At 49.3% G+C, this 11,843-nt stretch overlaps 1 protein-coding gene and 1 pseudogene across 2 annotated transcripts in view; both read right to left on the reverse strand.

The window, feature by feature from the left end:
- The window catches only part of TMTC4 (transmembrane O-mannosyltransferase targeting cadherins 4), a 64,725-nt gene extending 53,282 nt beyond the window's left edge, over positions 1-11,443 (reverse strand). The window contains exons 1-3 of one of the 2 annotated variants that reach the window (XM_047861884.1): positions 11,291-11,443; positions 5,433-5,648; positions 830-945 (exon numbers count right to left, since the gene is read on the reverse strand). In XM_047861884.1, the coding sequence (XP_047717840.1) occupies positions 830-945; positions 5,433-5,594 (278 nt within the window). In that variant the 5' untranslated portion in view covers positions 5,595-5,648; positions 11,291-11,443. The remainder of the gene's footprint in view (positions 1-829; positions 946-5,432; positions 5,649-11,290) is intronic. The other variant, XM_047861876.1, reaches the window with a different exon arrangement.
- LOC125147238 (uncharacterized) lies at positions 517-613 on the reverse strand (annotated as a pseudogene).
- Positions 11,444-11,843: the final 400 nt, after the last annotated feature.

An 11,843-nucleotide genomic window follows, 5' to 3' on the forward strand; every position in this document is an offset into this window, starting at 1 on the left:
TCTGTACATAAGTACTGAATGCACCTGAAACAGCTATGAATGGGAACTTTGGGGAGGTGAACACATCTATTCAATGCAGATGGGGAGGTGGGGGAGGGTGCTTTTAGCTTTATTTTGTATTTGCATATTGACTTGGTAACAGCAGGAAGATTTTTACCTTGTTATTATCATTTTTACAGTGGAAAAAACCCCACAATTTCCTCAGACGCCGCGTGCTGCCTTGACTCACATGGTTTCTCCAGTGGTAACCAGCAAAGGTCCAATCTCCAACAAACATGCAAAATGTGGAACGTGGGGTGCCTGGGTGGCGCAGTCGGTTAAGCGTCCGACTTCAGCCAGGTCACGATCTCCCGGTCCGTGAGTTCGAGCCCCGCGTCGGGCTCTGGGCTGATGGCTCAGAGCCTGGAGCCTGTTTCCGATTCTGTGTCTCCCTCTCTCTCTGCCCCTCCCCCGTTCATGCTCCTGTCTCTCTCTGTCCCAAAAATAAATAAACGTTGAAAAAAAAAATTAAAAAAAAAAAATGTGGAACGTTTCACTAATTTGCACATCACCCTCGCACAGGGGCCACGTTCATCTTCCCTGCATCCTTCCACTTTTAGGATCTGTCCTGGACAAGCGAGCCCTGGAGTCGTGGTTCCTCAGGCTCATTCTCCCCATGTTGCTGGGACCTACCCCTAACAGCTGGAATTAGCATGTACTCCTCAGAGACCCATATGAGTGAGTGGTCTGTTCTTCCCCAGGATCCACCGGCTCCACTCGCCCACACCAGGAGCCTTGTCACACAGAACGTGGCACAGCATCCTATGCAGCCCGCGCTGTCATACCTCACCTGAAAGTCAGGACGGTCAGAGGGCGGTAGGACTTGTGGCTGGTGTTGCTGCTCAGCCTACTGCCCCAGAAGTCATGATGCCACAGGTCCCCAAGGGGCGTTTCCGCTCGGAGGTCCTGCAGGGACACAGTAGAGGGCATTCAGGACAAAGGTGTCATGACTCCCTCTCACCCCATGTTTAAGCCCTCACCAGGAGCTCTTCCTTAGAGCTGCTCATTCCCCTTTGGTCCATCTCTCCCATTAGCCCTGAGCCAAGCCACTGCCACCTCTCACCGAGGATACGGTCAGGCCTCCCTCCAGCACGTTCTCCCAGCTAATCTCTCCAACCTGCAAATTGGGTCACCCACCCCACCTTGCTTAAAACACCCAGATGGCTCCCCCCGCCCCCAGGACAAAGCCGACGTCCTGATGTGGGTACTGCAGCCCAGGGTGCTCTGGCTCCCGCCGAGCTCTGCCTGCTCATCTCGTGGACTCTGACCTTTGTCCAGTCCCCACACAGCACCTGCTGCCACCCTTCCCCAAGGATGTGCACACGTAGGTGTCCACCAGACAGTTACCCCTCAGCTCCTCACAGCCCAGCATCTCCTGCCGTTCACGTTCGGCCAGCAGGCTATGACCTTCCTCAGCTGATGCAATTCTCCTTCCATGGGCCTCAGGGCATCTCACACCTGTCCTCACAGTGCCTGGCACCCTGGCGGTTTATCATCTCTAACTACCATCTGTCTGCCCCACTGGACTGGGGGTGAGGCCCCGGGGCCACATCATGTGGGTGGGGAGTATACAGAAAGTGCTTAATCCATGTTGAATAAACTAATGCCTCTTTCATATTCAATACAGAAGGCAATTTTCCTAAAACATCTCAGTTAAAATTTGACTGGATAAGCATATATTGTCTATTTTTGAATCCTAGCTAAACAGGAAGAAAAATGAAAGAAAAAACAACTTCCATCTAATTTTTAAAGATAAAAATCACTAATTATTAAAAAACGACATCTATTTTACTATTAAGGTAATTTAATTTGGTCCTGTGCTACAGACGCTTAAAAATGCATATTTAAAAAATATACATTCATTTATTTTGGGGAGCACACAAGCAGGGAAGGGGCAGAGTGAGGAAGACAGAGGATCCAAAGCGGGCTCTGCACTGACAGGTTGACAGCAGCAAGCCCGACGTGGGGCTTGAACTCATGAACTGTGAGATCACGACCTGAGCCCAAATCAGACACTCAACCAACTGAGCCACCCAGGTGCCCTGAAAAATGCATCTTTTTAAAAAACATTTAAATGTAGAACTAGATTGTTTAAACTGTGTCTGACAAGAAGAGAGGCAGAGAAGGCATTGCAGAATAAGCAATAAAAGCAAATACTAATTTTCTCTTCAAAGCATAACAAACAGGAATATTTTAGGGACTAGAAATTATGACATGCTAAGCACCACTAAGTGTATCAGTCCAGACTCTTCCCTGCGGTGACCAGATTAGCACTGATTAACATAAGCAAAAAAGAATGCTTTAAAGGAGACTGCGAGGCTCACGGACACCCAGGGGGGCTCCTAGGTTTGGGGCTCTGCAGCCAGAAGCACGCCCACAAATCACACCGCTAGACACTTTGCGGGGGAGAGGGGGCTGCCTGGCTGCCTCCAGACCTCGGCCTCTTGTGTGATTAGCTCCTGACTCCAGTAGGTGGGTGCACCTGAGAAGAGACCTTCTGCCCACGTCTGCATCCAACCTGGACAGTCCCTGCAGCTTCTAACAACCAAGGTGGGGAAAGTCTCAAGCAGAAATGTGTCAAATCATGGCTGGGACAAAGAAGCAAGCAGTGTCCATGGCACACGGGGACTTCAGTAAGTACTCACTACTTAAGTGCTTACTGATCAAAGGGAAAGGGCTTGAAGATGTGCGACGGAGGCAAAGTTGGTCACCTGATATCCACTTTGTGGGTGAATTTCACTTCATTGGGTATTGGCTTCAGAGACCTTGAGCATACTGACCCCTCTTCTAACAGTCAGTCCGGTATTTCATGAAGGTCTTGCAAACTACCCACAAGTCTGGTTTACTCAGTGACAAAATTGGAAGCCCATCTTCTTCTGCACTGTCCCAGAAGTACCTGCTCACTTGTGAAGGAGCTGGGCGGAGGATCTTTCCCTCCATTTGAGCAGAAAATGAACACCAACAAAGCTCTAAATATTTGATTAGGTGTAGCCTACACAAGCAGGGCGCACTGCAGGAAGAAAGGTCCATTTCTCTTCACAATGATTTATGGAAAAGACGTGTGTCTGAAATTCCTGCTAACTCCACTGTCTCAAAGAAAACCATAATCTCAATGAAAAAAGGCAACTCAACACTACAAGGAAGCATCTGGAAAACAGTCTTTAACACCAATAAAACCCAGGAACAGCCTGTTTCACATTACTGTGGGCACAGCGCCAATGAACAGAGCGGAGCCTTTCATTAAACAGGAAAGGAAAAAAGGAGGGCTAGCAAGTTAACAAAGGAGCACAGTGTGATGCTCTAGAAAACACTGCCAAGACAGTGTGCAGCAGGGCCACAAAATGGCTTCATCGGCCTTACCCCACACGGAGGGAAGAATTATAACCCTGTCCCAGGCCATCCCGCATACAACAGGGCTTGCGCTTTCCCCTGCCTTGTTCATCAAAGTTCTTCCACGTAAGGTTTTTTTCTTTTTAATTTTTAAATGTTATTTACTTTTTAATTTTTTAATGTTTATTTATTTTTGAGACAGAGAGTGTGCGTGAGCAAGAGCGGGGGAGGGGCACAGAGAAGGAGACAGAGGATCCAAAGTGGGCTCTGCACTGACAGCAGGAAGCCCGATGTGGGGCTCGAACTCACGAACCATGAGATCATGACCCGAGCTGAAGTCAGACATTTAACTGACAAGTCACCAAGGTGCCCCCTTCGATATAATGATCTAAGCGAACACTTTATGTATCTTCCACTTTGTAAAAGTGGAAGAGTGAAGAAACTCTTAATGAAATGAAGAACGGGCTTTAAAAATTAAGTCATGTTCTCCTTTCCTTGTTAGCAAAGCAATCCTGCAGCTATAAAACCACCGATGGGATGTAGTTGCTAGGAGCTACTACTTTTTTCTTATAAGCGTGGTTTAAAAAGAAACAAACATCTACAGTAACTGCTGGGTGAACTTGAGGAAACTTATAAGTGAAGAACCTGAATTAAAAACAAACATCAGGGCACCAGGGTGGCTCAGTGGGTCTGGCATCTGACTCTTGATTTCGGCTCAGGTCATGATTTCACAGTTTGTGAGCTCAAGCCCCGCGTTGGGCTCTGTGCTGACAGGGCAGAGCCTGCTTGGGGTTCTTTGTCCCCCCTTCTCTCTGCCCCTCCCCCACTCATGCTTGCTCATGTACATGCTCGCTCTCTCGCTCTCTCTCTCTCTCAAAATAAATAAAATTAAAAAAAAAAACTAAACATCAAGGTTGGTTGATAGTCTGCATCATAAAATAGAGAAAATCAGTACATACAAGATGTTACAAATAAAAAAATTACAAAAGTCACCCCCCCTTCCAACCTCACTGTCACCATCACACATACATGTTGGTCACAGAATTTTTCTCAACATTTTCAATATGAAAATGAGGTTTTGCTCATTTGGGAGAATCCATGACTTCAAAATTTCAACAACAGTGTTACCGAGTTGCTACAACTGCACCGCCTGGAGAGAAATATATTAGGCTATTCCTTTGGGCTGTCTTCACTGGTGCAGACACACACACACGAAATAACTGCTGAGTAACTGAGAGGTCACAAATCTGTGCCATTTCCGCATTTCTTCTCCTGGGCTCTCCCTGCCTCCAAGGCTCTTGTCTGATTTTCTTTTAGTTCCCTTGAATCTTTTTCTTTCCTTTCTCCAAACCTATTTGTTTCTCCCTCTCTCTAGCTAGTGAAAGACAGGCATTTTCCCTGCACTGATATAGCACCCACTGGAGAGCAAAACTGGCTGGGATTTTGCAAACTCAGCAAATTTGAGTCTCCAAACACGAAATGGGCAGAAACTGCAGCTTCCACCGACAGCACACTCCTCATTCTCCAGCGCCTGCCAGCAGGCTGTCCTGATGCTATCAGCAAAGGACAAAGAAGCCAACTCCCTGCCTGCTGCTGTGAACAGACGCAGACGGACGCACCTCTTGGCAGGTGATCAGACTCGTCCATCACTGCAGCAAGTGCATGTTGGGGTGGGGGGAGGGGGAAAACAGCTGTGGCCTAGGATTCTAGAAATCTGTCATAAAACCTGAAATACTTAGTCTGCAATGCCCTTCCTTGCCTTGTAAACTGAGAGTAATGGTCTCTCTGATGTGTGTGTAGACTGGGACCTCGGATGGGGTACGTGGTGAGGGTAAAGCCTGAGGTCAGGCAGGGGCTGGAGACCGTAAACAATAAACAATAAAAGAGGCCCTAAATCACAAAGATGCTACCAAAAAGAGATGGGAAATCTACAACACAATTGGGGCCCAGGCAAATGCTTAACCAAGGTCAAATAGAGAATTATCCAACACGAACTTAGATTACTAATGAGAAACAGGCAAATGATTAACACAAGTTTACCAAAAAGGGGTTACCATACAAACCTTATTGTTAATGATAGCTTCAGAGTCATCAAAGACAAAATCTCCATCGTAGCTGCGTGCGAAACATACAAGGGAAACAAATCCCACTACTAACTTAGCCCAGAAAGGGGCAAGCACAGAAGAGGGGATGATGTGACCCAAATCAGCGTCCAACTCGGCCATTTTGAAAACTGCTGGCTGCCAGCCTCTTGCTCCAGCATCATGCTGGTTAGAAATCTATGAGAAAAATGACACAACACAAATATCCATCAACACACAGTTAGGAAAGTTTCTGCAGTGAGTAGGAACTAGACAGTCACCTACACTGTGAGTGCATAGGATCTGGTCATTACAAACTTTAAGATGTGGTTTTCAGAGTCTACTGGGCAGAAGGGTCACTGGGACACATGTAAATTCTCCTGGGGCTAACTGCAACCACCGAATCACAAGCCCTTGGGTTTCTGATACTGGATTATCTTGAGACATGCTGATTTAAGGAAATCCTATACCTATCAAACCCATAAGGCAAATTGTTTTTATAGTCCTTGAACCAGTTTACACCAAAGTTAAAAAAAAAAAAAGTTACCAGGGTGCCTGAGTGGCTCAGTTGGTTAAGCATCCGACTTTGGCTCAGGTCATGATCTTGTGGTTCATAGGCTCAAGCCCCGCATTGGGCTCTGTGGAAACAGCTCAGAGCCTGGAACCTGCTTTGGATTCTGTATCTCTCTCTCTCTCTGTCCCTCCCCAACTCACACTCTCTCTCTCTCTCTCTCTCTCTCTCTCTCTCTCTCTCTCTCTTAAAAAATAAAACATTAAAAAAAATTTTTTTGAAGTTACCATGTTGCTTCATCCAATCCAGAAAAATCAATAAATATTCCTTGTTAAGTCTTAGCACATGGTGCGTGCATGTGTGGTAGGGTATAAAACATGGTCCTGATTCTGAGAGAGTTTACAGTCTCTCTAGAACTCAGTCACTCATGCCAGTTAGCAGAAAATCTGGCAGAGAGAAGAGTTTTAACACAGATGATCACGCAGGACACATGATCGATGGCGAGGTGAGGGGTTCACACACAGACGGAGGAAGGAGAGAATACTGTAGACTGACCAGTCTAGGACAATATCTTAGTCCAGAAAGAGCTGAGCCAAATCCTAAAGGAAAAGAGGGGGAAGCTATCCCAGGTAAGAATATGACCTTCAATGTTGGTGAAAGAGTCAAGTTAAAAATACCCTCTTATTTTTTAACTTTTCTTTCAAACAGGAAAAATGTTAAAGCCAGAACAGTTGGTCTCTCTGCCTTGCCATTTATTAGTTCTATGGCCTTGTCCTTTCAGAGTCTACTTCCTGTGACACTCAGCAAGGTGTAAGAGCTTTCCAGTGGTGACAGCTGCCTGAGAACCCCTTGCCTTGGAATTTGCCCAAATACAAAACTACTCTGTGAATCACATTTTATCTGTCTCTATCTCCACTATACCTCCAACAGGTGCTTTCTTTGGATTGACCAGAATCATGTTTGGCTCAAAGTGTTCAGGTTCCAATCCTGGGTAACTATGGACAAGCTACTTAACCTCTCTGGCCTCAGTTTCCTTGCCTCTAAACTGGGGATAATTGTTGTACCTAACATGGTTGTCATTCCACAGGATAGCCACCTGAGGCGCTGAGAACTGCTGTCTGGCTTTAATGACTGCTGAGGGGAGGTTAACTATGATTACAAGCACTTTCTTTAAGAAGGGTAAAAGCATGGACACAGAACTATTTTTTAAATCCTAATATTAGTATTAATGTTTAAATACAAATATTTCGTTTATTATCTACATTAGTAAGGGCCCTGGCTCCCAGTCCTTTTGGGTGAAGGTGGAGGAGAATCCCAAACCTCTTGATTGTGAAGGCAGTTTAGATGTATTTGTCTCTAGGCCTCCAAGGGACTACCCCAGCCTATGGAATCAATGAGAAGTCAGCCAAATGAGAAGTCAGGCCATCTGAGGTCACAGGCATCTTTTCTCTGGCTTTTATGTGAGTGAATGTGGAAAAAGATCCAACAGTCAATGGGACACATCATCCTATGATAACACTGTCCCTTTCCGGGTGCTGAAAAGAGGTCCAGATTTACAACCCAGAGAGGAAAGACTTTGTATCTCTCACTGCTGGTCCCTCAAGCTTCTCCACTTAATGTAATTTACTCTTAGCAAGTGCTGGTGGGAAATATCCCAGCTCCTATCTGCTGCCTTTGTCTTTTCCAATGAAAGGGTAAACCATTGGTTCAACCCAAATTATAGCTGCAAACACCATATAGGTCACCATGCAGGCCAACTGCTGTGTCTACATTTCAGCTAAAGAAACTGCTGCTAAAGAGGCACCTAGGGGGCTCAGTTGGTTAAGCGTCCAGCTCTTTGTTTTGGCTCAGGTCATGATCTCACGGTTCATGGGTCCAAGCCCTGCACTGGGAACTGCGCTGACAGTGTGGAGCTTGCTTGGGATTCTCTCTCTGTCCCTCTCTTTCTGCCCCTCCCCTGCTCTGTCTCTCTCTCAAAAATAAATAAAAACTTCAAAAATTTTTTTAAAATAAGAAATTGCTACTAAAAAAGCAAAGCAAAACAAAAACAATGTGAAAAAGAAATCATAAAGACCATGTAGTTAGAAAGATGGCATGACTTCACATGAAGGGAATAAAAGTGTTCTTGGATTTGGTAAATTAATGTGGAGGAAAATGCAACAGTTTTAAATGCACAACAGAGCTGGTCTTGATGTTACCTGCTATGGGCCCAAACATCTGAATATTATTTCACAAAAGGTTGTCGTGAGGTTCCAATTCTTATAGGAAGAACACAGAAGCAAGACACATCATCTGTGCTCCTACATGAGCTGTCCTGCCCCACTTTTCATTTCGGATTATTTGTAATACAATGAATCTTTATTCATTGAATACAATGAATGTTTTTGGTACTCAGGCAATAGCAGAGATATATGGAAGGCAGACCATGGACTCAAACATCTGCAGCGCCCTAGTGGGCCAGGCCAGGACTCCTGAAGCATCACCAGAATGGTTGGGTTAATCTCAGAATGATCTCCCCCTCTTCTACTGCAGGGACATCAGCAAGTCCTACATTGCAAGACTTCTATTGCGGCTTCCCTCCTGAGTCTCCAAGGTTCCCGCTACTTTGCTGTCCCTGAAAATACTCCCAAATGCCCTTTTTTTATTTAAGGCATTATGGTTAATGTAGACAGTGGAATGGTTCAGAAAATACTGCAGATTAGCAAATGCCATAAAATCTACAATGTGTCAGGAACCCATGCAAAGTTCTCAGAGTGCAGCACTGGGGTTAAGAGGGTGGGCTCTCGAGGGCAGGCGGAGGTGGACTCACTACCTTTGAGACCTTGAGCTTCTCAGTCTTTCTAAGGCTCAAATCCTCACTGGCACAACAGGGTACCACCGCATAACTTTGGGAGGTTGTCAGAGGATTAAAGGAAAGAATGTATGGAAACAATTACTTCCCATTCTTGTTACCATTTTGGAGAATCTAGTTCCCAGTGTTTCATCCCTGATCTCCTGTCTTGGGAAGGGAGATGTTGCTATCAATTCTTTATTCCTGCAGATGGTTTTACCAACCGAGACCAGCAGTAGCCCATCCAACTGTCCCAATGTAACTGAGAGAAGGGTGTCCTTCCTTGGATGGGCCCAGGGCACTGCCTCCTTGGCCGGTGTCTGAATGTCCTGCATAAATGGCACAGTCTAATACAGTGACCCTGCTCCAACCTCCCTTCCTCCAACAGGAAAGCAGCCTTTGTTCTGATGATCCCAGCCAGGCTTGGTGCTCAAGTTAAAGAAGCCCTCCCTGAGTGAGGTGGTACAGACGGGTTGACCTGCCCCTCCACCTCTTTTTTTGTACACAAGCCATGAAATAGGAAGGTGCACTTTCTGTTTTTCTCTTGCTAGGTCTCCAAGTACACGGTCTCATTTCTCCCCTCCAGGTGTCCTGCCTGGGAGCCCTGGCTCTGGGGTGGGATGGTAAGTTCACCATATGAAGTGCAAAGAAGGGAGCGTCACGGAGGTCTCAGGCTCAATCCCAGTGGTGCTACAGCCAGTTTTTCAAGTGGTAAAACTGTTGCTCTGATCCCTATCTGACTCCTGTGCTGATTTCACACTGTTCAGAATTAACTGGCCCTAGAAGTAACTGAATTTTGGAATGAAGCAGAAGGCTCTTTATTCTCAATTTCTCAAAACTTCTAATATGAAGCCTCTATTTTCAGGGGGTTCAAATAAATTCATGAATCATCAATGGTCAAAAAAACAAGGACTCCACCTCCCAAAAGGAATGTCACTGAGCTGTGAACCCTAGGGACCCAGTGACAACTGACATAGCAGCCTCAGACTGCAGGAAATAGGGATGGTGAGACCAATCTAAAGGATTCGCCCTGGGACTATGAGCAGCAGTTACCTACTGCAGAATATTTTTCCACATGCATGGAAGGGCCTGCTGGCCTCTGGCCGACCTTTCTACCTCATCAGTAACAATCCATCCAAACGCAAGCTGCCCTCTGCCAGGCTGCGATGAGACAGTGCTTCTGGAAATCAGACTAAAGAACACGATCATTTGTGACCCAGCATCTGGAGATGTTAGCTGGCTGCTCCTCTCTTGGGGGCTTCAAGTTTTGGGAGCCTGTCATCTCCACTGCCCCCCACAATGCAGCGCTGAAAAAATGCTACTCAAAGTATCTTCCTCTTGTGATCACCTTTCTGCTTTTTAATTCAGTAACAGGCGAGAGCCATGCCTGCCTACAGCAAGAAGGATTGTGTGTGGTTCGGCATTCACAGTTACACTGTCTCAGAAAGTTTCCAGCTTGCTAGCTTGTAGCCATTTCCCCCTCTAAGTCAGCCGGCACCACTTTACCCCACGTCGATTTGGGGTGTGCCAGGCAAGGTCAGGACTGCAGGGTGAGGGGACAGAGAAGGGATCCAGTCAGTCGTTACTGTAATTGTTCCTCAAGGAATTCTCCCCTTCCATCTGCTCTCCCAGAGATAACTGTGTGGGATGATTCACAGCGCGCTGGCTAGATCTTCTTTCTAACTCCTCCCTCCTTTTGTGTGTGATTAAAAAGAAAGAAAGAAAGAAAGAAACACACACACACACACACACACACACACACACACACACACAGCCCACAGTCAAAACATCAACACGACCAGAAGCCCCGCGGAGTTCGCAGGAGGTGAGGCGGCGGCTGCACCACCTGCTCGGCTTCCCTAAACTCCAAGCCCGCGCGGGGAAGTGGCAGCTCGTTAGCCCCGGGCGCCCGGGCCGGTGGCACGCGGTTCTCCCGTAGCTCCGCTCGGCAGCCAGCGCGGAGGAGCTGGCACTCGTGGCGCTGCAGGGGAGCCGCCTTTAACCTAGGGCAGGCGGCCAACAGGCCCGGCTGTGCCCAGCCATCGCCGGCGCCACGGCCAGCTGGCGGCCAGGCGCGGGGCTCCGCGGCCAGGTGGCCACTCCTGGGACGCACCGCAGACGCCTGGTACGCCCCGGGGGCGACGGAGCGCCCGTGCAGTTGGAGCAGGCAGGGGTGGCAGCGGTGACCACGGCCCCGGGCGGAGGGAGCGCAGGAGCCCGGGCGCGGGCAGGAGGAGCGCGTACCCTCCACGCCGCGCCCATTGTCCCGTGTGCAGCTTACACCGGGGCGCTTGGGGCTCGCGTCCCCCGTGACCCTGGCCCCGGTCGCAGCCCAGGTCCTGGAGCCAACTCCCAGCAGCACCACCACCGGACCCGGGCCGGCCCGCGGGGCTCGGGGCGCGGCGACAGCGAGGACCCCGCGTCCGCTCCGCGCCCAACTATGCTCGTCTCGCAGCACACTCGGCCACTCGGCCCTGCAGGGGCCGCCCCACGCATTACCTGCAAGGAGCCCGAGCGGCGGCCGCATCTCCCTCCCGGGCGCGTAAACTCCGGCCGCTCTCGGTGCCCGCCCGGAGCTGGGCAGGGGGAGGGGCCGCCCGCGCCGCGCCCCCGCCCCCTGCCGCGCCCCCCTTCCTGCGCCGCGCGCCGCCCGCACCGTCCGCAGCTCCCCCACGCGTGCGGGCGCTCACTCTCACACTCCCGCCTCGGCCCGCCCTCTCCTCGCGGCCATTGGCTGCTCCTGTGGTCACTTTCACGCCGCAGCTCGTTCCTCTTCAGCTCATTGGCGGAAGCGCCGGTGACGTCGGGCCAGAAGGCTCTACACGGCGGCTAAAGAGGCGCAGCGACAGAAGGCGTCGGCGGGAGAGCAGGAAGCGGAGTTCCAGGCGCGGAGGCCGGGCGGTGCCGGGGCGGGAAGGGGCGGCCCCAGCCTGGCCCCTGGAGGCGGGCCGCGTGGGCGGGGCCGCCTCCTCCAGTCTGCGGGCGCGGGAGCTTGCTCCCCGTGGGTCTCGCGCTTCTCGCACTGTGGGTGGCGCTCCGCGGTGGGACTGCA

Source organism: Prionailurus viverrinus, chromosome A1 (assembly GCF_022837055.1).
Source record: "Prionailurus viverrinus isolate Anna chromosome A1, UM_Priviv_1.0, whole genome shotgun sequence".
Lineage (NCBI taxonomy): Eukaryota > Metazoa > Chordata > Mammalia > Carnivora > Felidae > Prionailurus > Prionailurus viverrinus.